The 27,761-nt window shown below is 48.0% G+C and overlaps 3 protein-coding genes across 4 annotated transcripts in view; 2 read left to right on the plus strand and 1 right to left on the minus strand.

The window, feature by feature from the left end:
• Positions 1-27,761, plus strand: part of LOC310837834 (uncharacterized protein) — a 299,721-nt gene that overhangs the window by 254,547 nt on the left and 17,413 nt on the right. The gene's annotated exons all lie outside the window — the stretch shown is intronic.
• LOC310837645 (uncharacterized protein) overlaps positions 1-27,761 on the minus strand; it is a 148,015-nt gene that overhangs the window by 74,059 nt on the left and 46,195 nt on the right. The window lies entirely within an intron of this gene.
• LOC310837280 (uncharacterized protein) lies at positions 6,674-27,654 on the plus strand. 2 transcript variants are annotated; one of them, XM_083723584.1, is made up of 3 exons: positions 6,674-6,839; positions 8,138-8,311; positions 25,216-27,654. In XM_083723584.1, the coding sequence occupies exons 2-3, from the start codon at positions 8,212-8,214 to the stop codon at positions 27,648-27,650; spliced, it is 2,535 nt and encodes an 844-aa protein (XP_083579710.1). In that variant the 5' UTR covers positions 6,674-6,839; positions 8,138-8,211; the 3' UTR covers positions 27,651-27,654. The 2 variants fall into 2 exon arrangements, with proteins under 2 accessions (XP_083579710.1, XP_083579711.1); XM_083723585.1 differs by lacking the exons at positions 6,674-6,839; positions 8,138-8,311 and adding an exon at positions 18,550-18,625.

Consider the following 27,761-nt stretch of genomic DNA (forward strand, 5'->3'; position numbering starts at 1 on the left):
TTGAGGTCAGACCCTCCGGTCCTGGAGATTTGCCTAGTTGCATGTTCTGGATGGCCCCTTCTACCTCCTGCTCCATTATTTTGTAATTCAACATTAGCTTATTTTCTTGAGAGATTTTTTGTGATCCATTTGTTTTCAAAAATCGATCAATGTCCATTTCTTTCTGCGTCTCCTGTGTATATAATTATTTAAAGTACCTCTGGAAGCACTTTCTGATCTCCCCTGGATTCTGTATATTTTTTCCTTTCCTTTTTGTCTTTTTTTCATCTGCCAAGCCAGCAGTTTCCGCATTTATTTGCTGATTCAAATGTCTTTTGTCTCATCTGTTTAATTTTCCATTCTATTTCCTGGTTCATCATTTTCATATATTGTACCTGATTTAACTTTATCTCTTTCAGAATCTCCTGCGACTTTGGTTTCACTCAGTTTCTTCTCTCCTTCCTTTATTTTCTCCAAAATCTTGTATTTTTTCTCATTTTGAACTCTCTTCTTAATCGCATTCTGTTGTATCAGAAATCCTCTCATAACCGCTTTGCTTGCGTCCCAAATTACTCTTTTTTCAACAGTGGTGTTCATATTTATCTCGAAATAGTCTCTCAAAGTTTTTTGGGCCTTCTTAGTCACTTCTTCATTCCTAAACAAAGTGTCATTCATCCTCCATCTGATGGAGCCAATTGGTGTTAGTTTCATTTCCATCTTCACAGCATTGTGGTCGGAGCAAGTTTTAGGGCAAATTTCCACCTTTCTAGTCTTCGGAACCAGCCCTCTAGTTACCCAAATTTGGTCAATTCTTGTCCATGTCATTTTGGCCTCAGAGAAGAGAGGTCCCTCTCTTCCAAGGGGTTTTTCGTTCTCCAGATGTCAACTAAATCCATATTCAAAACAAAATAAAAAAATTCCTTCCAGTAGCACCTTAAAGACCAACTAAGTTAGTTCTTGGTATGAGCTTTCGTGTGCATGCACACTTCTTCAGATACACTGAAACAGAAGTCACCAGACCCTTCTATATAGTGAGAAGGTGGGGAGGGGTATTACTCAGAAGGGTGGTGGGATTGGGTGATTGGCAGATAGCTGTGATGAGCCTGTTGATGACTCTTAATGACTGCAATAGGTCTTACAGGAAAAAGCAAGGGGTGAGAAGGTGAAAAATGGCTTAGTCATGTATAATGAGATAAGAATCCAATGTCTTTGTTCAGACCAGGTCTCTCCGTGGTTTTAAGTTTGGTAATAAGTTGCAATTCAGCAGCTTCTCTTTCCAGTCTATTTCTGAAATTCCTTTGTAATAGAACAGCTACTTTGAGATCTTGTATAGAATGTCCTGGGAGATTGAAGTGTTCTCCTACTGGTTTCTCTGTCATGTGGTTCCTGATGTCGGATTTATGTCCTATCTGTAACTGAATCCATATTGTCAGTCATGTCGAAGAAAGTTTTTGGTAGTCTACCATCCTTAGTAACTACCTGTCTCTGTGCCTTGCCCATATTTGTAGACACTATTGGAACTAAATTTCAGACGACACTGGCGGGGTTGAAATAACTCTAAAGTAAGGGATTACTATGTAAAAGAGATATAATACGTGACCATAAAATTTATCTAATACTTACCAAAGGAGTGGAGGAAAGTTCAAGGCTCGGCAGAGCCTAAAACAACTGTATATTATACTTATGATCTGTGGAGTGGATATAATATGTGCAAGCTATGTAATGGATTTTGTTTATGTTTATATGTATATACGAGCAATATCAATAAAAACTTATTGCAGAAAAAAAGAAAAAGTGAATAAGGAGTGGGCTATCTTTAAGGAATACATCAAAAGCTATGTGGAAAAAGTCAAACTTTTGAACAGATATCTTTCCACCTGGAGACTTCCTCCTTTTCTTTTGGGTTTCTGTGTGGATAATCTCCAGTCTGGGAACCTCTTTTTGAATTTCTACATGACGGGTTTTTTTTTTTTTAAATTGAAAGTGCTTTATAATGAGATTGAATATAATTATTGGTAGAAACAATTTAAAACATTCAGAAAATGAATCAGCAATACATTTTTTCTTAGTGTTTACAATTCAGTTTACAGATGGTTGGGGCGGGGGGAGGGCACAACATGCTGAAGCAGAGGCCATCTTTTTCAAGGGATCCTTATTAAGCTTGGAAATGTCTGCATGTGATCCCATCTCTACAGCTCACATAAACACTGATACGGAAGGAGAGGGGGGGCACATTTCCCCACCTCCTCCTCCTCAAAGGGGGCCCGAGGCGATGACCTCGGCGGCGCCCAACTCCTGAAACCCCCCTACACCGTTGCACAAGCACCACACTATACCCCTTCACTTTATACGGGCGGAATAAGCCCTTCTTTCTTATGCCTTCCTTTCGCCCTATTTTAACATGAGTTGACCGTATCAAACTACGTCCTCCATTGACTATAATGGCCGCGCCTCAGCCAATCAGGAGCATGCATTCCCCTGCAGCAGCTAGCTCAGGGAGCCCTTGCACGCCTCATTTAACCTCCTGACAAGTTGCTGACGGCCCCCCGCTGCGAGAACAATGGAACCGAAACCAGCGACCTCGTAAAACTGTCAAAGTCTTGTTACAATGTATCCATTTGTTTCCGTTTTCAATATGCAATATACACTTGACCAGCAAAGGGGCCGAAAGCTTCGGAAAATGATATAAAATCAACCAAAGCTCCGATTTTCTCCATTTTGACGTTGTTCTACTCTGTTCTCTCTGGACTCCATGTTGCTGCCCACTTCCATAATCCCCTGAGCGACAGGTCACGTACTCAGGAAGACCCTAATCCGGTTGGATCGTTCTGCCAAACCCTTCCTCCGGGCAATGCCAGGTGGCAGACGATGCATATCTGTTCCATTGTTCCGTCATCACCTGTACTCAAGAAACATTTATCCATGCTTATCTATGCATATTCCCCACTCTGCATATCTCCCCCTCCCTTCCTGAAGTGCTGATCTGTAAAACCCCACCTTTCTGTAATGTATTCATGACGTTTTTCCGTGTAACCCAACCTTCCCATAATGTATTCATGACGTTTTCTGCACTGTATTCTGGGACTTGGAGGGAACTTTTAAAAGTTTATGTCGCCCCATTCTCGGGGTTCAATCTCGCCTTGAACCTGTTGGCCAATAAACTCGGATCTCCGCATCTTGCTCCGTCTCCGGCTGAACTCATTTCCTCCGCTAGGACCCGCGGACTTGGTCCGACGAGCTGGGTGGCAGGGTAACTCCGCACCCGGAATTTTCCGTAACAACACCATGGAGAAGGAGGCTGGAGCCTGAAAGGCAAAAGCATTGCCCTCGAAGGGAGACCTGGGACCCCCTCTCCTTCTAAAGGGACCTCCAAGGAGGAAACCAGGGCCGCCAGGGTGGATCAATCCCTGGACCTTGGAGGCGATTCCTTGGCTCATCTGGAAAGTGCCATGTCATGTTCCTTTGCCCATTTGCCAAGAGCCTAAGTTCCATTTAGGGTTCCTCATTCCGCACCCCAAGGTTCCTCCAAGGCTTTGGGGAAGGAAACTGAGGCAGGCTGAGCCATGGCTTTGGTTGCTCCCAAAGGCCCTGCAGGGGATTCAGGGTGGGAGGCCTGTCTCTTTCTCTGGCCATGGCAGTTCCCAGGAAGCCTTTTCAGAAAGGCAGTAGACCCTCAGCACAGAACAGCCAAGTTCGGTTCTTCTCCGCAATGGCTTCCTCTTCTGAGAGTTCTTTCTCTTGTCTGGGCTGGACTGGGAGGACCCCAGTTCAGGCCGTTCCCCAGAGTCCCCCCACTGGGCTCCAGTGGCCCCTTGAAACCCACAGGGATCCGGAGGGGGAGCGACTTCGCCTGTTGAACTACCACCTGAGAAGGAGGAACAGATGTCTTAACCCATTTGGGTGGCAGGCAAGAGCCACCCAGAAAGGGCTCCTGGGACCCCGAGGGGCCAAGCAGGGGAGTCTCCAGTCTTGTCTAGGGAACAGCCCCCCTTTCGCCTGGGCCTGCAGGTGGAGCCCTTCTCCTAGTGCTGGCTCTTGGGGTGACAAAGGAAACTGGTCCGGAGGTCAAACTCCCCTGACGAACCCTCCACTTTGGAGGGGGTAAAAGCCCTTATTATTGTTATTCTCCTTTGGCCTCAGAGACAGAGAGGGCCTTGCCCTCCTCACCCTCTTCGCCTGTCCTGGCGCAGAACCTGGCACATCCCCCAAGGCCACTGGTCTGGCATGTCCCAATGGAGAGGCCTCCTCTGTTGGGCCAATGTTATAAGAAAAAAACTGCTCCTTTTTCCGTATGGGGTATCTAAGAGCCCATAGAGTCCTTTTGTAGGTTCTCTTTCGGTAGGAGAAAATAACAGAGACCAACCAGAGAATTTTGTTTTATAATATATTTTTATTAAAGATTTTCTTGATTTACAAAAGTATGTGCAATGTCTCTCATATTCCCCCCCCCCTGTCAGTTTCATTTGTTGAGACATTAGGAAGAAAAGGGGAAAAGAGGAAGGGGGGAAGATGGGTGGAGGGGTTGGGTGGCAATGTTTCTGTTTTACTTTCTATATGTAGGTTTTGGTGTCAGCGTTGCTTGTGCAGGTTCCTTGCTGTTCACTTGTGTTCCTTTGGTGGTGAGAGAGGTTGGGGTTGGCCTAGGGTGTGGTTGTTCATTTGTGGTTGGCTGTGGTGGTCTTTGTTTTCATAGGTGAGTGGGGTGGCTGGGTGTTTTGGATCAGGTTAGCCATATTGATTTGTATGCTGTAGGTGGGTTTTTGTCATTGTCTTGTTGGGCTGTGTGTGTGATAAAGGGGAGTCATACTGGGGTGAAGGCGTTAAGAATGGACCTCCAGAACGAATTAAGTACTTAACCCGAGGTACCACTGTAGTGTGTTGTTGTGGTTTAGTGTTGTTCAACACTGATCTTTTAAAAAGAAACTAATAATAATAGTAAACAACTGTGAGGTTGGACCCCAACGGACATCTAGTCCCACCCCCTGCAATAAAGAATCCCTGACATTTGGCCTTCCAGCCTCCGTTTGGAAAACCTCCAACGAAAGCAATTCTGACACTGGTGGTTTACAAACAGAGATCAGGGAAGGAGTGTTTGCTGACAGGAGTGCTGGAAAGGAGAAAAATCAAGGGTGTGTGTGGGGGGGCATAATAATTAACTCATGCCCAGGTTGGGAAATGACGCATCAGCCCCACAGTGAAATGGGTGCAGTTTCCCAGCCTCAGTTGTGGCGCCTGTGAAATGGGTATATCACAGTGAGGCTGAATTTAGAGGTGCTTCAAGGTGAAGGAGAAGAAGGGATGAGAAGGGGGCAGGCTGGGCTTTGCAAAGGGCCAGACCCAGGACCTGGAAGACCAGGCCGGCCTCGACCTCCGGGGGCAACTCGGACACCAGGGCAGATTCTTCCAGGCGTCTCCTGGGTGGGGGCAGGAACAAAATGGCGGGGCGCTGCTTGAGGGCACTGGGCATGACAGCCTCTGCCCCCAGCCTCCTCCAGGAACCAGAAGCCCAGCTTGGCCACTGGAGGCAAGGTTCTGCCAAATGACGCTCCTGCGAAGAGGAGGAGAAAAAGGGGGTGGACTAGATGGCCCCTGGGTGTGATTCTGGGAGCGGAAGAGTCTCAGGTGAGCCCCAAATCAGCAGCAGCAGCAGCAGTAGCAGAATCTGGGTCGGGACCAAGGGGACCCCTCCCCCCTAGCCCAGCCTCCTGTCCTCACAGCAGCCCAACGCCCCACAGAACAGAGCCGTCTGGGTAGAGTGCCTGTGGGCCTGGAGGCTCCATGAGAAGAGCCCTGCTGGATCAGGACCAGGGACCACCTAGCCCAGCCTCCTGGCAGGAGTTGAAGAGCGTCATCCCATTCTCCTTCTCCCCCCTTCCAAGGTAGACTGGCTCTGTCCATGGAGGATCCCCTTGGGCATCGCTGGGGACAAAGCAGGGCCAAAGGGGACCAGGCTCCCCCCAAGCGAAGAGGCCCTCTTCAGGATCACGCTTCCAGGAGAGCGGAGGGACTATCCCGGGCCATATTCCCCTCCCGGATCCTGGCCATGCCGCCCCACCTTCCCCCGCCTGGACTAGATGACCCTCAGGGGTCCCTTCCAACTCCAGAATTCTACGGTTCTCTGAATTGTGAAGATTGTGAAGTTGAATCGGAAAGAGCAGGAAGCAAGGGAAGGGGGCGGGAGGGAGAGCAGCCAGGTGGGGGCGCCCCATCTGATATTTGGGCCTCTGAGTCTTCCTGCCTGAATGCAGAACCCGACCTTTGTCCCCACGGAAGGTCCCTTTCTGAGTCTGGAGCGAGTTCTCCAAGTGGGGAGTGTTCTGATTGATTGATTTGCATTTAACAGATTCACAGGGGGGTCGAGGGTCATCCAGTCCAACCCTTTGCCGTGCGTAAAGTGGGGCTTGAACCCAGGACCCCGAAATCGAGAGTCTCCTGCTTTACCAGCGGAGGCTTTTGCTCCCAAGGGACCGGTGTCTCCCTCAGGTACCCTCCTAATATTGCAACAGACTTCTTTCACTCTGCTAGTGAGCAGGTGAAGCATTATTATTATTATTTTATTTATCCCCCACCCATCTGGGCGCAGGGCACTAAGCGGCATCTGAGCCGAGAATCACAGAGAGCTCTGCACATGCCCTGGACCCCCGGATTCTGGGAGGGAAGGAGGACAGCCAGCCAGCCCGGGGGCTGTGCTCAGCTTGCGAAGGGTTAAATGGAACAGAGCCGGAGTCCTAGAGAGGACAGGAAGTAGAGAGGCGGGGCGGGTCCTCCAGAGCAGAATCCCCTCCCTCCGTGCCCAGTCCCGTCTTTTCTCTCTTGTCTCCTCCCCGCGCTGCCTCGGTTTCCCTCCTGGGAAGAATCCGGTGAGTCTCCCCTCTCTTCCCCTTGGGGTGCCCATGGGAGAAGGGGGTCCCGGGGCTGCAGGGGGAGACCCCCAAGTCTGGGAGCAGAGGGTCCTGCCCCCCCAATTCCTCCCTGCCAAGCCTGGGAGGGGGCGAGTTTCCAGGAGGTCTGCAGCTCTGCTCTTCCTTGGCATCCTCTTTGGGGAAGGAGGGAGGGGTCTGGGGGGGAGGGCATGCCCCGAATGCCCCTTCCAGTGGAGGAGCCCCTGCCAGGCCGGCCTTTCCCCCTGCCAGAATATTCCTCCTCCAGATCAGCTCAGGTCTCCAGCCCAGAGCCTCAAGGGAAGCCTCTTTGGGCGGGGGCATGATTGTGATTAATACTCTCTTAGAAAAATGTAAGATACAGAAGGGGACATTTATTTATGTATTATCAAGAAGAATAAAGCAAGGATGAAAGACACCTACTCCCCACCTTCTGGGACAAAAGAGGGATTATCAGTCATTGTGTGGCTCCTACTACTAACAGGGGACATTGGTGCTATCTCAAAATAGACTAGTTCTATCAAGCTACCCTAAGCCTTTGGGAATCTTGTCACAAGAGGAGCGTAAAGCTCACCTCTGGAGTTTTTGGAGGATATGCATGCCTGGTGTTCTTAAGAACACTGCAGATTTAGGACATGTGGAAGATCTATACTTTGATTGCTTCCGTGCCAGGGTGGGGGCCACATTTTGGGACTGGAGACTTGCGAAGATGGTGTATAAGCACAGATGATATCTAAGGAGGAGAGGTGTATTAGTTTCCTGGTATTTCAAAAATGTGGCATCACCGGCTCCTCTGCTTCCATGTACAGATTTGGACCCCATGCAACACCTGACAGAGGTGGATACGGCCACAACATTTGCCCGGCTTGTGATGAGAGAGCTCAAATTTTGTGAACAGGGCTCTCCATACAGAGCACCTAGCATGGGGGCACCTACATGTAATATCTACTCTGCTATTTTCTGCCCATGCTCTGGGGTTTCAGTTTTCAAGCTTGGGAACAGGACAGTGACTGGTTCTTTTTACCAAGTTCTGTCAATTATCCCCACTGAGTTCAATGGGATCTACTCTGAGGTCACTACTGTGCAGACCATGCCAGGCTTGCAAGTGGGGTGAGGAGCATACAGAAGAAATTGGAATCACTAGAGATGTTTAGAAATGGGGCTTCTCTTGGGAAGGGGCTGCCCCATTTGTGCTTCTCCAGGGGCAGGAGAATATCTAGGGGAAGAGGATCCCTGCAGGGCCTCTGAGGCTCCCTTTGCTTCTTCCTCTCTCCCAGGACCCTGCAGCTTGTTGTGGCTTCTCAACTCCTCAGGAAGGAAGAAAGAGACAGATCCTGCAAAGCGTGGAAGGATGGAAGGGGGAAGATGGACGGTTGACCTGGTCAGGTTGTCTCCTGCATCCCTCCTCACAACCTCTGAGCGTTCCCTCCCAGGGACCTCTGAGAGATCTGGTGAGTTCCAGGGGAGTGGAGATGGGGACATGGATGGAACCGAAGAGGTATTGGGGCTTGCTCGGGGGGCACCATTTCGGGCTCCTCCACCTGCCTGCCTGTGCCTTTGACATCTGCAGGCAATTTGAGCTAGGAATACATCACTGCTCCCCGATCACCACAATGTATTGGCAGCTCAAAATGTCTAAAACCAGTACCGTGATTGAATGCTCTACCAATGTCAGACAACTTACCGATCCTTCAGGCAGCATTAGAAGTCATGACTCTTGAAAGTAACCTGATCCTGGGCTTCTGATTTGTCTGCGAAGGGAAATGGCGGTGCGGTGCGAGTCGTCTGTCTAAATGACGACCGTTACCGGGGCTTTTGAGCAGTGAGGGTGAGTGCCAGGGTTAGATAGCCCCCCAAAAAAGTGTCCCACTTGCCGCGATTGCCGGAGGCTTGCCGCGATTGCTGGAGCCCTGACACTGCATCGGCAGCGAGTGTGTGTGTGTGTGTGTGTGAGAGAGAGAGAGAGAGAGAGACAGTGGCTTGAACCTGCCCGTGGCTCCAGCGCAGCTCAGAAACCTGAAACCAGAAATTGCCACCTGAAGCAGCAGACTTTCAAAGGAAAAAAGGTATTGTCAACAACAATGGACTTTTCAAAATAAAAAGAATTGGATTTGATTTAGATTTGTCAAAGACGGAATCTAAACAGGAAGTCAGCTTCCGTATTTTGAAGGGAAGATTTTGCAGTACAGGCTTGTGAATGGGAAAAAAAAACTTTGGAGACACATCAGTCTTTAGATGCTTTTTAAACTGCACTTTGTTACTTTGCTACCTATTAACACTATGTACTCTGGATACAAGAAGAAACTGTAGCTCTTTGTTCTTTGATTCCTAAAAAGGAAGATACAGGAATGATTGGAGTACTCTGTTTTTTTGAATGTGGATGCAGATTTTATGAATGAAAGCACTGAAAGGCTTGGAAACATTGCAAATTCTTTTTTTAAAAACCTCTAAAAAGGACCCTGGATCTTGGCAAGTCCTACCAAAGCTTGGCAGGAGGACACTTCCATAACTGGGAGGTAATTCCAGGGAGGGGAGGTGCCTGGTAAGAGCCTTAGTAGGAGAAAGCGGGGACGGGGACGGGGGGCTGTATTGGAATAAAAACTGAGTGAAATAGCATATATACAGTAGCTTCCGGCGTATTGGGCGACTGGGCTTATTAGACGACCCCCCAATTTGGCTGCTGCAATTTGGGGGTTCGTTTTATAAGCCCAGTTGCCTAATACGCTGGGCAGCAACAGGGGGCGGGCTATGCTCCGCGCCACCCATACCCAGCGTATAAGGCGACCCCCGACTTTGGAGAAGATTTTCTGGGGTTCAAAGTCGCCTTATACACTGGAATCTACGGTATATTGGATTACAATTACCATTTGGATTACAAATCTAATTTGAATTATAAATACGTCTGGAAAATTTTTGGACTCACAGTGGAAATATTTTGGATTACAAGACACATTGTGGATTATAATATAACTAGAAGCTTGGCAAGTGCTAATCAAAATCAAGGAAACAATGTAACAGTAAGTTTGAACAATGGTAACTGTTAGACTTTTGTTGTGGCCTGCTTCTTTATTCTTTTTTGTCGATTGTATATAAAGGTGATTTTGCCCTCTTTTCTCTCTCTCTCTTGGATATTGTGGAACTTTTATAATTCTCTAAGTCTGAAAGTATTGTTACATGTGCTGGTCCTGGGGGGGTTACCATGCGGCGTGGTCTGAGTCCGGTCCTGGGTCGAGGGTGTGGAGGCTGTCCATCAGGGGCGAAGCAAGGTCCAAGGCAAGGAGCTGGGCGTGGTCAGGAACTCTGGAAGAGCAGGTCAGGGTGCTGGCAGGAACAGGTTTCCAGCGATGTTGCTCCCGCAATCTGGGACTGGGCTGACTGGCCTTTATCTCCTCTGAGGCCTAGGGCAGTCCCGGCCCACAGGTGACTCGCCTCTCCTGGCCTTAAGGCGAGCACTCCTCCTGAGAGAACTTAGTTCCCTCCACCTCTCTGCCCTGAGCCTCTGCAGCTCAGGAGAGGCTGGAGGGTTAGTGGACCCAGAGGCAACCTCACCTTCCCCTGACAGAGCTGGGAGAGGAGCACCTGCAGGCAATGGATCCTCAATCACCTCCGGAGCCAGAGTGGATTCATTTGGTGTCTGCTCCTGAGGATCCGGCACAGGAGCGGGCCCTTCAGTTTCAAGCCCCTGCCCTGGCTCAGCTGGCCCTGGAGGCGGGGACTTCTGTGCAGGCTGGGATTCCTCAGGTTCAGCCTCTGAATCTGATTCCCAGGCCATCACACCATCCCCTCTCCCAGGCCCCCCCTCAACCGAGGGTCCGGACCCGGCTTGCTGGGGTACGCCGCATGGAGCTCACGGAGGCAGGCAGGCACATGGATGTTGGCTGCTGGTTCCCAGGAACGGTCCTCGGGTCCATACCCCTTCCAGTCTATGAGATATTGGAGCTTTCCCCTGCGGTATCGTGAGTCCAGAATGCGTTCCACCTCATACTCTGGCTCCCCCTGAACCCAAACTGGCTGTGGTCGGGGACAGTTTGGGTGGAACTCGTCGGGCGGGGCCACTGGACTCAGTAGGGACCTGTGGAATACCGGGTAAACCTTCAGGGTTGAGGGTAACCGCAGATGGAATGCCACAGGCGAGACCTGGTCCACAATAGGAAATGGACCGGTGAAGTGGGCGTCCAGCTTCCATGAAGGCCGAGAGGAGTGGAGATGGTGAGTGGAGAGCCATACCAGATCACTGACGTGGAGTTCCGGCCCCACCTGGCAGTGGCGGTTGGCCTGGGTCTTGTATGCCTCATTGGCCTGGCGCAGTTGCTCCATCAATAGTTGTTGCTGAGACTGGAGCTCCTGAAGCCACTCTGACACCGCAGGGACTGTGGATGCCGGCAGCACATCCAGGAACAACCACGGATGGTAACCGTAACTGGCCTGGAACGGGGTCTGCTAGGTGGACGTGTTCACCGTTTTTTTGTAAGTGTACTCCACCAATGCTAGGTGGTCAACCCAGTCATCCTGCTGGAAGCTGCAGTAACCCCGGAGGTACTGCTCCAGCACCGCATTCGCCCATTCTGTCTGGCCATTGGTCTGTGGGTGGTAGGCTGACGATAGACAGACCTCTCTCCTGAGGGTCTGGTGCAACGCTCGCCAGAAACGGGATGTGAACTGGATGCCCCACAACGTAGCCAGCCACGTCAGCCTTCAGACGGGGCCACCAAAACTCCCGGTTTATCAGATGGGTGGTCCCGCCGCTGGGGCATCATGGGTCATCCGGAGAACCTCAGCCCGCAGTGGCCCTGGCGGGATGTACAGGTGCAGCAGTAGGCCCTGGTGCAAGACCAGCCCCGGATACTGAGGGCATGACCCTTCGGCCAGTTCCCTGAGTCGTTCCTGGGCCCAAGCGTCGACCCGCTCCTGTTCCTGCACCTGAACCCACAGTGGCTCAGCCTCCTGAGTGGCCAGGAATGAGGCCAGTGGTAAAATCGTTGTCGGTACTGCTTGCTGTACCGTGTCTGCGATGTCTTCGGGTTTCCGGGACAGGGCATCCGCCTTCTGGTTTTGGGAGTTACGGATGTAGCGGATCCGGAACTGGAACCGGAAGAACAACACCCACTGGATCTGCCTTTGTTTCAACTTGTGGGTGGTCTGGATGTACCCCAGGTTCCGGTAGTCGGTTCTCACATCCACCGGGTGTCGTGCCCCCTCAAGATGATGGCACCAGACCTCAAAGGCCACCTTAATGGCCAGTAGTTCCCGCTCCCACACGGTATAGTTACGCTCCGCCGTAAGGAGCTAGCGGGAATAGTAGTCGTAGGGTAACAGTGGCGCATCCGGTCCATGCTGCTGGGACAAGACGGCACCGAGAGCTGTGCTGGAGGCGTCGGTCTCCACCACGAAGGGCCGAGAGGGATCAGGATGCTGCAAAATTGGCGCCCTCTGAAAATAGGCTTTCAACCCCTGAAACGCCTCCTCTGCCCCCTTGTCCCAGGAAAATGGCGTCTTGGGGCGCAGCAGTCAGGTCAACGGGATGGTGTGATGAGCATAGTCTGTAATGAAGGTCCGGCAATAGTTGGCAAACCCCAGGAACTGCTGTAGGTCCTTGCGGTTCCGGGGTGCCGCCCACTCCCGAACCGCAGCCACTTTCCCAGGATCCATCTGCACCCCATCTGGAGAGAGTCGGTGACCCAGGAAGTCTACCAACCGCTGATGAAATTCGCACTTGTTGAGCTTAGCATACAGGTGGTGCTACGCAAGCGCTGCAGCACGGTCCGGACATGACCCTTGTGGCGAGCTGGGTCACGGGAGAAAATCAGAATGTCATCTAGGTACACCACCACGAACCTGTCTAGCAAGTCCTGGAACACGTGGTTGATGTACCGTTGGAACACGGCGGGTGTGTTGCACAAACCGAAAGGCATTACCAGGTACTCAAACTGCCCATACCGGGTCCCGAATTCTGTCTTCCACTCATCCCCGGCTTGGATCCGAATCAAATTGTAGGCCCCCCGGAGGTCTAGCTTGATTTACATGTTACCTGCGCCCCTTGCACCCGCTCCAGCAATTCCGAGATAAGGGGCAAGGGGTACCGGTCTGGGATAGTAATCCTGTTCAGGGCCTGGTAATCATGGCAAAGACGAAGCTCCCCACACTTCTTAACAAAGAGCACCGGAGCGGCAGTGGGCGAGGTGGAAGGCCGAATGAACCCATGCTCCAGGTTCTTGCGAAGGAAGTCCTGCAAAGCTTCACGCTCCGTCTCCGTAAGAGAGTATAGGCGATGCACAGGCAGGGGTGCCCCGGGCTGGAGGTCTATGCCACAGTCAAAAGACAATGGGGCGTCAGCTGGTCTGTCCCCCGTTCCTTGAACACATCTTGGTAGTCCTGGTAAACAGCAGGGAGCATTGATGCAGCTTCACCAGTGGGGTGGCCGCTAGCATCTCGGACCGAGCATGGGGACACAGGTCTGGGAAGTGCACAGTCTGACCCAGTCGATCTGAACATTGTGGGACTCCAGCCAGTCCATCCCGAGCACCAGGGGAAACCGGGGCATGGTAGCAATGTCCAAAGTTTGCACCTCCCGGTGCTGCTGGTGACACAGAACCAAGGGCTAGGTCTCCTGAGTAACGGTGCCTGAGCACAGGAGCCACCTGTCAATTGCCTCCACCTGTACCGGTTATAACTTATCCTGAAGTGGCACCTGATGACGGGCGGCAAAGGCAGAGTCCATATAAGAGCAGGTTGCCCCTGAATCCACAAGAGCATGGGCCCGCCAGGGGGGTATAGGCGCACCGGAACCATGAGATGTCGCAATTCCACTGGTGAGGGCCCCTCACGCATTGTTCGGGCCCCCAGGTAGCCAGGGCCATCGGCTACCGGGGTTGGTGGTTTCCCTGCGGCTGGCATGTTCTCGGGACAGGATCGGGCATAATATCCACTCCCACCACAGTAGAGACACAGGTTCCCCTCCCGATGCCACGTCTTCTCCAAGGGGGAGAGGCGAGGCCACGCTGTCCCAAGCTGCATTGGCTCGTTTAACAACTCGGCTGTGGCCGTGGATCTGCTGGTAAGGACTGGAGCCTGGACTGGAGTACTGGCGGTCCCGGGCCTGGCGACGGTCCTCCAACCGATGGTCTATCTGCAAGCTTCGCTGAATGAGGGCGTCCAGTGTGGTGGAGTGATCCATCATGGCCAGCTGGTCCAGTATCTCATCCGAAAGCCCCTCAAGATACTGGTCCCGCAGTGCAGAGTAATTCCAGGACAAGTCCTTCACCAACAGCCAAAATTCTGTGGCGTAGGCAATGGCTGTGGACTTGTCCTGTTTCAACCGACAAATCACATAGTCTTGTCAGCAAAGGAGAGTCTTGCCGGAGCAGTGGCAAAGCCCAGTTGGCCGCCTGGTCCTTCAGCAAGCTGATCAAGAAGTGCACCTTGGTGCGATCGTCAGGTAAATTCTGGGCTCACCCCTGAATATACAACTTGGCCTGGGCGAGGAACATGGGAAAGCTGGCCGGGGACCCATCAAATTTCTCTGGAAGGGCCACTGGGTACTTGCCAGAAACTGGGGCGTTAGCCACAGGAGCCGGTAAGGCACCCAACCGCTGCTGAAGCACTGAAACTGCATTGCTTAGCTGCTGAACGGTGTAAGTCAAGGCCTGATTCTCCTGGGGCAGCTGCCTGGTCGGCCATGCCTTCTGGCTCTTCCCAAATGCACCCCAACGAAGGGGGAGTGCGGGTGTGGCGGGAGCAAACTGTGCTGGTCCTGGGGGGGTTACCGTGCGGCGTGGTCCTAGGTTGAGGGTCTGGAGGCTGTCCATCGGGGCGAAGCAAGGTCCAAGGCAAGGAGCTGGGCGTGGTCAGGAACTCTGGAAGAGCAGGTCAGGGTGCTGGCAGGAACAGGTTTCCAGCGATGTTGCTCCCGCAATCTGGGACTGGGCTGACTGGCCTTTACCTCCTCTGAGGCCTAGGGCAGTCCCGGCCCACAGGTGACTCGCCTCTCCTGGCCTTAAGGCGAGCACTCCTCCTGAGAGAACTTAGTTCCTTCCGCCTCTCTGCCCTGAGCCTCTGCAGCTCAGGAGAGGCTGGAGGGTTAGTGGACCCAGAGGCAACCTCACCTTCCCCTGACAGAGCTGGGAGAGGAGCACCTGCAGGCAATGGGTCCTCAATCACCTCCGGAGCCAGAGTGGATTCATTTGGTGTCTGCTCCTGAGGATCCAGCACAGGTGTGGGCCCATCAGATTCAAGCCCCTGCCCTGGCTCAGCCGGCCCTGGAGGCGGGGACTTCTGTGCAGGCTGGGATTCCTCAGGTTCAGCCTCTGAATCAGATTCCCAGGCCATCACATTACAGTTTGGTTTAAAAGGGTGTGGGAATTGGATTGGTGCGAGAACTGTTGTATACAAGGCCAGAGTGAGAAAAAGACAGAAGGGCTGAAGTGTCCATGAGACAGAAGTGTTTGGGAACAGTTTGTTTTGAGAACTGACATGGAAGAGAAATCTAAACAAGAGCCAGTAAAACAGAGAGTATCAGAAAGGAGAGGTTCAGCACAAGAGGAGATAGAAAAAACTCCAAAAACAGAAAAGACTGAACTTATGGCTTTACATTTTGCAGAATTCAGGAAAAGGCTGGAGCAGGCTATGAACAAACAATTTATGGATGGAAGATCAGACATAGAGAACACCAAGGAAGTATTGTTGCAGAAATTTGATAAACTGGATGAAAAAGTAAATGTTTTGGAGGTAAAGGTAGAAAGATTAGAAAAAAAGAGTGGAGTCGACTGAGGGATTAAAGGAAGATCAACAATGCTTTTGGATAGCATGCATATCTGTGGTATGACAAGGTTAAGATTCACAAGAATTTCAAGAACCATATTGTAAGGAAAGCAGTGTTTAATGTCTGGACAAAATATAAAGACTTATTAGAAAACAAGACCCCAAGGTGGTTATCACCTATGGAAGCTAAGGCTGTGAAAAGACCCAATATGGAGGTCGAATGGCCAAAATATTGGGAAATATTAGAAAGAGATGGAGACAATTGGAGATTGCAGAGTTTGGAGAAACTAAAAGATAAAGTGCGAGATTGGTTACATTACGCTCAGATTAAAGAGGCTTTTAAATTGGATAAGAAGCTAGGATTCCAGGTGGAAAAATCGAAATTGGAAACAGAACTGTTAGAACCTAAGACTAAATTACTTTCAAGAATGTATGACTTGCTGCTGAGGTGGAATACACAGGATGAAACAGTTAAATCAGCTATGATAAAGTGGGCACAGGATATTGGGTATAATATCATGTTTGCTGACTGGGAAAAGTTATGGACCACCGGTATGAAGTTTACGGCATGTAATGCCTTGAAAGAAAACATTATGAAAATGATATATAGGTGGTACATGACCCCAGTCAAGCTAGCAAAAATATATCACCTGTCAAATAATAAGTGTTGGAAATGTAAGGAAACTGAAGGAACGTTCTTTCACCTCTGGTGGACTTGCCCCAGGGTTAAGGCCTTCTGGGAAATGATATATAATGAGCTGAAAAAGGTATTTAAGTATACCTTCCCCAAAAAACCAGAGGCCTTCCTTTTGGACATTGTCGGCCAGAGGGTGTTAAAGAATGACCGAACATTATTTATGTACGCAACAACAGCAGCAAGGATACTTGTCGCCAAATATTGGAAAACTCAAGATTTGCCCACGCTGGAAGAATGGCAGATGCAACTGATGGACTACATGGAGCTAGCAGAAATGACTGGCAGAATCCGAGACCTGGGAGAGGAAGCAGTGGAAGAGGATTGGAAGAAATTTAAGGACTACCTACAAAAACACTGTAAATTATATGAGTGCTAAGAAGGATGAGAGATTTGAAAATAACAGGGCACCATAAAGTTAGTTGAAAAGATTATGAGAATGAGTAAATTTTATGAGAAAAATAAATTTTGAATAAATATCATGTCAAAATTAGGTACTTAAGACCTAGATAAAAATATTCAAAGTTAGGGACAAAATATTGGAAATGTGTACAATAAGAATGGAAATAAGGTGATAAGTTGCTGACTAAAGTTTTATAAATTTGGAACGTAGGAGCGAGAGATGTGAGGAAGTCCAAAAATGAAGAAAAGATGGTTATTATAAGATGTTAAATTTTATGTTTGTTTCTTTTTTGTTTAAACAAAATAAAAAAATTCCTTCCAGTAGCACCTTAAAGACCAACTAAGTTAGTTCTAGGTATGAGCTTTTTTGTTTGTTCTCTGTTTATTGTGTTTCTTCTCTTTACTGTATTAATAAAACTCTTAATAAAAAAAATTATTAAAAAAATAAAATAAAGGAAGATCAACTGGCTTTGGTTGGGGCGATAGGGGGCCTGGCAGAAAGACAGGATGAACTGGAACAACAGAATTTACTTTTACAATTAAAATTGAATGTTAACATGGTTCAAATAAGAGGGTTGTTGGAAAGAGAAGAGGAGCAAGGCCTTGCTAGCTATCAGGGTGGAATATTAGGGGAATGGATGGGGATACAAGAAGGAATGGAAGAATGTTTTGAGAATGTTTACAGAGTTTGGACCCGAGCTTCAAGAGAGAAAAGACAGCCGCCAGACATACTCTTGACTTTTACAACAAAGAAAAGGAAAGATGCAGTAGTGCAGAAAGCTTTGAGGATGACCTGGTGGTTGAAAGGCAGAAAGTTGACATTTTTAAATAAATCCCATTTAAATTGAGAGTCAAGAGAAGGAAGTATTGAAACCTGACATCAATTCTAAGAGGAGCAGGAATAAATTACAAATGGGAATTCCTGGAGGGAGTTTCCTTTACTTATAGAAGAGAGAGGTTGAGATTAATGTCAGAGACTCAGGTACAGGAATTTCTGAGTAAACATTGCAAAGACCCAGAGTTTCAAAGCTCGGGGAGAGACTTCAGAACCCCCTATTTAGAGTGAACGAAGAAGTTCGCCATGCTTCTCCCCGACATGAGGAGTTCACCGTGTCTGTGCTGCAGTTTCTTCCGCCAGAAGGGAATATGTCATAGGCTGACAGTTCCGCACTGTCCCCAACAGAATGGCGTTGCAGAACGCAGGAACAGAACGCTTCAGGAGATGTCCGGATCTTTGCTTTTTAATGCTGGGCACCCCCAGAGGTTTTGGGGAGAAGCATGGCAAACTTCTTTGTTCATTCTGAATCGTTTGTTCTTTTCTGTTCTGTTGTAGGGGACACACCCTATTTTCTGCTGCACAGCAAGAACCCAAGGTGCATTTCTTCCGTGTGTTTGGCTGCGATGCTTGGGTCCTTGTGCCAAAGGCCAAACGCCGAAAGGGTGGCCCTAGGTCCCAAAAGATGATTTTCTGTGGAAATGAGCCAGGGACCAAGGGGTGGAGATTTGCCTATCCAACAGGATTCTACTGAGCAGCAGTGCTGAGTTCTATGAACAGAGTGGGTGGATACATGGGAATCCTGATATTCTTTCAGAGCGTCTGCTTGACTCTGCTGATGAGGAACAGGTAGAGGTTGAACCTGCTGCTGGGGCACAGAGTCCCAACCCAGAGCAGGAACCGGGAAGAGCTTCTCCCAAAGCTGTGAAGCTTGAGCAGAGAAGTGCTCCTTCCTCACCCACAGGTCCAGCTGAGAAGTCCAGAAGGCACAGCAAACCTTAGGGGGAGCTCTCTGACAGCAAGGATGTTCTGGCTGGCCCTAGTGGGTCAGAGGGGGCACCTGAAGTTGTGCTGAGATGTTCAGCTCACACCACGACAGGCAAACCTCCGGACAGGTTTGCAGTCAAAAACGTGTGGGTAGGTATGGCTCAATGTGAATCTGAGAGTTTTGAGAATGTTCAGAAACCGCCTCAGGAAGAAGCCAGGAAATGGTATGAGGCAATGCAGAAGGAGATGAGCTCAATGGAGTCTCTAGGTGTGTTCTCCCTCACGACGTTGCCAGCGGGCAAACAAGCCGTGAGCAGTCACTGGGTTTACCGTTTTAATCCCACAGCAACTGGAGAACCACAGTACAAGGCTAGACTAGTAGCCAGAGGGTTCATGCAGCAGAAGGGGCTGCATTACACTGAGGTATATGCTCCCACTTCCAGAAGGGAAACTCTGCGCATGCTCTTAGCCATTGCTGCACAAAGAGGTTTTCCGGTGCATCACTTTGATGTGGATGTGGCCTATTTGAACTCAGACCTCCAGGAGGATCTGTGCATGCTTCCTCCTCCAGGGTTTGAGGGCAATGGGCCAGGAACTGTGTGGAAACTGCACAAGTCAATTTACCGGCTGAAACAATCAGCCAGGAATTGGGACTTGTGTCGGAATGAAGCCTTAGAGAAGTTAGGTTTCAAGAAGAGTCTTGCTGACAGCTGCCTGTACCTCAAGGGGTCAGAAGAGTCACAAGAACTGGTCTTGGTCTTTGTTGACGACATCATTCATGTTTCACGGGCAGACAAACAGGTGCAGAAGTTTGCCAAAGAGCTTGGAAAACATTTCCAACTCAAGAACCTGGGTGCAGTAAAGATTTACCTGAGTGGACAGATAGACATTGCCAACAAAGGTCCGTATAGTTAAAGCTATGGTTTTCCCAGTAGTGATGTATGGAAGTGAGAGCTGGACCATAAAGAAAGCTGATAGCTGAAGAATTGATGCATTTGAATTCCGGTGCTGGAGAAGACTCTCGAGAGTCCCATGGACTGCAAGAAGATCAAACCTATCCATTTTTAAGGAAATCAGCCCTGAGTGCTCACTGGAAGGACAGATCCTGAAGCTGAGACTCCAATACTTTGGCCACCTCATGAGAAGAGAAGACTCCCTGGAAAAGACCCTGATGTTGGGAAAGATGGAGGGCACAAGGAGAAGGGGACGACAGAGGATGAGATGGTTGGATAGTGTTCTCGAAGCTACCAACATGAGTTTGACCAAACAGGGAGGCAGTGGAAGACAGGAGTGCCTGGCGAGCTCTGATCCATGGGGTCACGAAGAGTCGGACATGACTAAACGACTAAACAACAGCAACAGATAGTGTGGTCTGAAGATGGAAGTTTCTTGCTCAGTCAGAAAGGCAGGATCGAGCAGTTGCTTGAGAAGTTCAGGATGTCTAATTGTGCAGGGGTTAGGACACCCATGGAGACAGGCTACGTGAAAGACAGTCGGCTAGCAGAACGTGCTGAGAACACTGAACTCTTTCAGTAAGCTCTGGGTAGTCTATTGTATCTGTCCCAGTAGAGCAGGCCAGACATTGCTTTTGCTACCAATCTGCTCCGCAGGGAAGCTACAAAGCCCAGTGTAAATGCCTGGAATGGTATTAAGCGGGTGCTGATGAAAGAATGGTTTTCTGTATAGTAAGTTTAAAAACTGATTCAACCCCCCTTTTGTTCTTTCAAAAGAGAGCACTTTTAAATGTGTAAAACTTGAACTGTTGAGCAAAACCATAATAAGGACACAACTGCATAAACAGTTCTGTCCTTTATCAGGACAGGCAAGGGATGGCCTTGGCTCTCCAGGGGAACAAAGAAAACACGTCAGAACTTTATCTTATGTGCTGACCACAACATACGCGCAAGACCAATGTCTGGGAAAAACGCCAAAAGCGTGTTCCCGGAGATTATGACGTCTTCCGAGATAAGTGTAGGAAGAGGAAGATCCTTTTATGGTCAGAAGTACAGGAAGGAAGATCCTTTTATGGTTGAGAGTACCAGAGCAGGAACATATGTGATGTCAACCTGCGTACGTAGGCCGACATGGTTGGGCTCCTAGGGGAGGAGTGAGAGGGTGCCTGGAGGATATATAAACTGCATGAAACCTGTCATTTCTTTGGACTTGCTGAGGACTAATCACGCAAGTGCCTTCTGCTATCCAGAGAGCAGAATAAATTCTTTCTTTGAACCAACCTCGGTGCCATTTTGACTTCCTTCCTCCTGTCCCGGAGCAACACAGACCCAATCGGTGAACTCCAATAAGGCTACATTTCTTGGTGCATTGGCCGGGAATCCACATTCTCCGAGGACAGGACAAAGGGTGTCACTGCTCAGTGAACAGCTCGGTCGGCGTCGGTGGCACCAAGCGCGCACCCTACATTTTCTAGGGGGAGCCCCCCACCCCATAGCTGAGTGGAGATGCAGCAGAGATGGAAGAAAGACAGCAGCTGCACGGGAGAAGGGTACCCAGGGGAAAGGTAGGCTCCACAGCTTGTTTTGTGGGAGTCAGGGGTTTGATCAGCCCCGCCCAGTAGGAGCAGCAAAGTGCCGCTGGGTTTAACCAGCAGAGAGCAGAGTGCCGCTGGTTTGCCAGTAGAAGAGCAGTAAGTGCCACCGGTCTTGGGAAGTTTGTGGGTAAAGGGGATTGGGGAGGTGCATGGGGTTTGTGTGTGTATGGGGGTTTGTATGTTGGTATGTGTATGTGTATAGGGACACTCCAGTGAATGTCTTGAGTAGATGAGACGTTGGGGTTCAGAGCCACTGACGAAGCGAAGTGTGGTCCTTGTAAGGTGCTGTTCCTAGCGATGTGAGTCCGTCTAGGCCACTGACTGGACGCAGAGAAAGGTGACTGAGTGGGAAACAACGTTAGGTGGACGGAGTGTCCCAGAGGTTAAGGGAAAGAAAAAAAGGGGGGCCTTGCAGTGTTTGTTCTTTTTGGACAATTGGAAATGTCAAGCTACAGTTGAAAACCCTTGTAAGCTCCTTTCTGTATTCTGGCAGTGACCAGCATAGGTGCGCCAAGCTCACGTGCTGCACAGATAGCGACTGGGCAAATCTGAATGACAGGAAGTCCATATCTGGGATGGTCATAAAGTTTGGGGAATCTCTAGTTGGGTGGAAGTTCCAGAAGCAGAGTCTCATTGTGCTGTCCTCTACTGAAGCTGACTTCAGTGCACTGTAAGAGCTGTGCCGGGAACTGGAGTTCTACAGATGTCTGGTTCAAGAAATCTGCTGGGAGTGTTGTTTGCCCAGCACTCTTTGGGAGGACCATCAACCCTGTCTGAAGTTGGCAGAGTCTGGGCAATTTAAGGCCAGAACCAAACATCTGGACATATGTTTCCAGAATGTGTGTCAGAGTGTCCAATCAGGCTTGGTGAAGTTGCAGTACTGTCCAAGCCATAAGAACCTGGCAGATGGGTTCACAAAACCTTTGAGCTTCTAGCATGATGGCGAATTGTGTGAAGGTTTGGGGGTAAGTGGTGGTACTTACAAGCCCCCCAGCAGCGCAGGACGAGAGGGTGTGTGAGGGGAACCAGAGCTTACAGGGTTAAACAGCTCAGTTCCACCATCCTGCCTCTGAGGGGTGGAGGGATCCTATATTCGGGATCTGTTTCGTTGTTTTGTATTCTGCTTTCGTTTTTGTCCGGCCGGAGATATTTTTCCTGCCAGACACTGGCTGATTTCTACTGCTTTTAAAATAAAGCTTCTAGAATAGAAAGAAGCTGAGTGGAACTTATGCGGAGTAGAATAGAAAGAAGCTGAGTGGAATTTATGCACACTATGCAAGCACAGAGGGCAGAAGGTCAATTCGCTGTGTTTACTCTGCTGTGCTCAGAGGTCTGAAGAAGCAGAGATGTGCCACAGAAGCCTGCAGGACCTTCACCTCACCCTGAGCAATATTTCACACAGAGATGGTAGGGATAGAGGCATATAAAAAAAGTAAAATATTTAGGAGTTTGGATAACATCAACAAATATAAATATTTTTAAAGACAGTTATGAAAAAAATTGGCAGGAAATTAAAAGAAACTTGGAAACATGGAACAGGCTGAATCTCTGTTTAATGGGAAGAATTGCAACTCTAAAAATGAATGTACTTCCAAGGATGTTATTTCTCTTCCAAACTGTTCCAGTAATAACGGAATGCCTGCTTCAAAGAATGGCAAAGAGAAATATCAAGATTTGTCTGGAATGGGAAAAAGCCAAGGATAAAAAATAAAATTTTAACAGATGTGAAAGAAAGAGGCGGATTAGTAGTGTATTAGAAGCAATAAGGCTGCTTGGAAATGCTGCAGGTTTTAAAATAAATAGAGGGGAAACTAAGGTGTTAGTGAAAAGCATGGATGCACAGTCAAAAAATGTATTACAGAGAGTGAGTGGATTGGTGATAAAGAATAAAGTGAAATATATTGGAGTATCGTTAACAGCATAAACAACAACAAACCTCCTAATATTTCAAGATAATTATATTAAAGTCATTAACTTCAAAATAATATATATGTTGTTGTTGTTTAGTCATTTAGTCTTTATGCTCCAGCTCTCACTTCCATACATCACTACTGGGAAAACCATAGCTTTTACTATACGGACCTTTGTTGGCAAGGTGGTGTCTCTACTTTTTAAGATGCTGTCTAGGTATATATATCTCAGTCCATAACCAAGAAGTAGTCAATGTAATGGATTGCTGGTGGGGAACACCACAACGCCTTTCAATGGATGATGTCCAAGACAGTATAGCTTTGTCAGCTGATGATGAAATTGAATACATTACATACAATGAATGACAACAAAAATAATACTGAGCAACCTGCAAATTAAATAATGAATAAATAATAAATGAAGAATACATACCAAATAATTTTAGTCAGAATATCCATACAGGTAAATGTAATATTTGTGGATCAGAGCTCAGTTACTTACATTGTCTAATACTCGTGTCACAGGATCTTATTTAATTATGTGTCCTTGCAACTTGTTGTACATTGAATCCACCACACAAGTGGTAGGTGTTTGTATAGGTGAACATCGATCCTGTATAAGAAATGCAGTAATAGAGGCACCCTAGTTGAACACTTTATCAAATACCATCATTCAGACACAGATTTATACACGGTTCTATGGGTCAACCAGAGAAAACGTGGGATCAGGAAATATTACAAGAGGTTATTGCGACAACAAGAAACTAGGTTGATTTATTTATTCAAATCCACACATCCAGGGGGTTTGAATTCAGAGCTAGATTTCAACTGTTTTATTTAAAGTCTGTAACTTTATGGTTTCAGCTTGTGTTGCAATGCCAGATTTGATACTCTGTACCTTTACATTTTCTTGCATTGTCCTTAAATATTTGTTATTTCCCACACCTGTGGATAACCTTATAAGTTCTATACATCTGTTTTATCAGTATCAGTTAGCTACACTGGTTAGTGTGCTCTGATCCACAAGTATTACATTTACCTATATGGATATTCTGTCTAAAATTATTTGGTATGTATTCTTTATTTATTCTTTATTCATTATTTAATATGCAGGTTGCTCAGTATTATTTTTGTTGTCATTCATTATATGTAATGTATTCAATTTCATCATCAGCTGACGAAGATTTCTCTTCGAAACAGTTGATTCAATCCGGATGTCTTGGACATCATCCATTGAAAGACATCGTGGTGTTCCCCACCAGCATTCCATTACATTGACTACTTGGTTATGGACCTATATATATATATATATATATATATATATATATATATATATATATGGGATGCTGTGGGTAAAAGCCTCAGCGCCTAGGACTTGCCGATCGAAAGGTTGGCGGTTCGAATCCCCGCGGCGGGGTGCGCTCCCGTCGCTCAGTCCCAGCGCCTGCCAACCTAGCAGTTCGAAAGCACCTTCGGGTGCAAGTAGATAAATAGGGGCCGCTTACCAGCGGGAAGGTAAACGGCGTTCCGTGTGCTGCGCTGGCTCGCCAGATGCAGCTTGTCACGCTGGCCACGTGACCCAGAAGTGTCTGCGGACAGCGCTGGCTCCTGGCCTATAGAGTGAGATGAGCGCACAACCCTAGAGTCTGGCAAGACTGGCCCGTGCGGGCAGGGGTACCTTTACCTATATATATAATAATAAATAATAATAATAAATTTTATTTATATCCTGCCCTCCCCAGCCGAAGCCGGGCTCAGGGCGGCTAACAATAATCAAACAATCAAATAATCACACACTCTAAAAATATTTCATTATAAAAATTAATTAAAATCAAATTAATGGCAACCGATTAAGCAAAATTCTGTGCAGGTTGCCAGAGGAGGGAGTCAGGCTGCGCCCTGACCAAAGGCCTGGTGGAACAACTCTGTCTTGCAGGCCCTGCGGAAAGATATCAGGTCCCGCAGGGCCCTAGTCTCTTGTGACAGAGCGTTCCACCAGATTGGAGCCGCAGCCGAGAATTTTGAAGTTTATGATTTGTAAATTTTGGATGATATTCTATTACTAATAATAACACATTTACTATATTAATTATCCACATGTTGCGACCATATTTGAGCAGCTCAACTGCTAAGTCAGCTCTGGCATTGAGACTAGTAGCTCAAGTGACTCAACACCTAATTCAGGCTAAACACTTCTAACTCTCTTCAGTTCTTCCTCTATCACAAGCATTCGTTAATTTTGTTCTGCCCGAAGCTCTAATTAGCTTCTCTCTTCATTGCAGATGGTGATCAATTGGAAGGGAAGAACAAGGGGGACCACAACAGAATTGACATAGCGGAGAAGTTTTATAAATATTCAGGGTGTGGAGAGAACATCCATCAGAGCTCCCAGTCCACCTCCCATCAAAGAAAGAGCTTCATTCAGAGGGATAGCCTTACTTCACACGAAAGAACTCACAGTGGAGAGAAATTGTATCAGTGCTTGGAATGTGGAAAGAGCTTCAGTCGGAAGGATACTCTCACTTTCCATCACAGAATTCATACAGGGGAGAAACCCTATCCGTGCTTGGAATGCGGAAAGAGCTTCAGTCAGAGGGTGCAACTCACTTCCCATCAAAGAATTCATACAGGGGAGAAACCCCATCAGTGTTTGGAATGTGGAAAAAGCTTCAGCCAGGCGATCCATCTCACTACCCATCAAAGAATTCATACAGGGGAGAAACCCTTTCAATGCCAGGAGTGTGGAAAGAGCTTCAGCCAGCGGATACATCTAACTTCCCATCAAAGAATTCATACAGGTCAGAAACCATACCAGTGCTGTGAATGTGGGAAAAACTTCAGTCAAAGCAGCCATCTCAAGACCCATCAAAGAATTCACACAGGGGTGAAACGCTATCAGTGCTTGGAATGTGGGAAGAGCTTCAGTCTCAGGCAGAGTCTCACTTCCCATCAAAGAATTCATACAGGGGATAAACCTTTTCAATGCCATGAGTGTGGAAAGAGCTTTCGTCACAGTTGCAGTCTCACTTCCCATCAAAGAATTCATACAGGGGAGAAACCCTATAAGTGCTTTGAATGTGGAAAGAGCTTCAATCGGAATGATAGTCTCACTTCCCATCAAAGAATTCATACAAAGGAAAAACCCTATCAATGCTTGAAATGTGGAAAGAGCTTCAATCGAAAGCATCATCTCACTTTGCATCAAAGAATTCATACAGGGGAGAAACCATATCCATGCCTGGAATGTGGAAAGAGCTTCCGTTACAGGAAAAGTCTTACTTTGCATCAAAAAGTTCATACAAGGGAGAAACCCTATCAGTGCTTAGAATGTGGAAAGAGCTTTCGTCACCGTTCCAATCTAACTAGCCATCATAGAGTTCATACAGGCGAGAAACCCTATCAGTGCTTGAAATGTGGGAAGAGCTTCAGTCAGAGCAACAGTCTCACTTTCCATAACAGAATTCATACAGGGGAGAAACCCTATCCATGTTTGGAATGCGGAAAGAGCTTCCGTCAAAGTTCCCTTCTAACTTCTCATCAAAGAGTCCATACAGGGGAGAAACACTATCAGTGCTTAGAATGTGGAAAGAGCTTTCGTCACAGTTCCAGTCTCACTTCCCATCAACAAATTCATACAGGGGAGAAACCCTATCAGTGCTTAGAATGCGGAAAGATCTTCAGTCAAAGTTCCAGTCTCACTTTCCATCAAAGAATTCATACAGGGGAGAAACCCTATCAGTGCTTAGAATGTGGAAAGAGCTTCAGTTTCAGACAGAGTCTCACTTCCCATAACAGAATTCATACAGGGGAGAAACCCTATCAGTGCTTAGAATGCGGAAAGAGCTTCCGGGAGAGGACCAAGCTCACATACCATCAAAGAGTCCATACAGGGGAGAAACCCTATCAGTGCTTAGAATGTGGAAAGAGCTTCAGGGATGGGACCAACCTCACATCCCATCAAAGAGTCCATACAGGGGAGAAACCCTATCAGTGCTTGGAATGTGGAATGAGCTTCCGGGAGAGGACCAGCCTCACAAAGCATAAAAGAGTCCATACAGGGGAGAAACCCTATCAGTGCTTGGAATGTGGAAAGAGCTTCAGTGAGAGGGTGCAGCTCACTTCCCATCACAGAATTCATACAGGGGAGAAACCATACCCATGCCTTGAATGTGGAAAGAGCTTCCGTTACAGGCAGAGTCTTGCTTCGCATCAAAAGGTTCATACGGGGGAGAAACCCTATCAGTGCTTTGAATGTGGAAAGAGCTTCCGGGAAGGGACCAAGCTCACTTCCCATCAAAAAATTCATACAGGGGAGAAACCACATCAGTGTTTGGAATGTGGAAAGAGCTTCAGCCAGGGGATCCATCTCACTACCCATCAAAGAATTCATACAGGGGAGAAACCTTTTCAATGCCATGAGTGTGGAAAGAGCTTTCGTCACAGTTCCACTCTCACTTTTCATCAAAGAATTCATACAGGGGAGAAACCTTTTCAATGCCATGAGTGCGGAAAGAGCTTTGGTCACAGTTCCTATCTCATGACCCATCAAAGAACTCATACAGGTCAGAAACCATATCAATGCTTGAAATGTGGGAAGAGCTTCAGTCACAGACAGAGTCTCACTTCCCATCAACGAATTCATACAGAGGGAGAACCAATAAGGAAAAATAATAACACAAACATTATTGAACAACCCTTACAAAACACATTTGTATAGAAAAGAGAAAGGGCAGGGGAGAATAACTAAAAATACCATTTATCACATTTGTATCATATATATCATATCACTTGTCAACACATAGAAAGGTAGGCTCCCCCCAGCTCTCCC

This window comes from Podarcis gaigeae (genome assembly GCF_964106915.1).
Source record: "Podarcis gaigeae genome assembly, chromosome: 2".
Taxonomy (NCBI): domain Eukaryota; kingdom Metazoa; phylum Chordata; class Lepidosauria; order Squamata; family Lacertidae; genus Podarcis; species Podarcis gaigeae.

Coding starts and splice junctions, on each gene's coding strand:
- LOC310837280 (XM_083723584.1), top strand. CDS start 8,212: ATGGAAGGGGGAAGATGGACGGTTGACCTGGTCAGGTTGTCTCCTGCA. Junction 8,312..25,215: donor AGGGACCTCTGAGAGATCTG/GTGAGTTCCAGG, acceptor TCTTCATTGCAG/ATGGTGATCAATTGGAAGGG.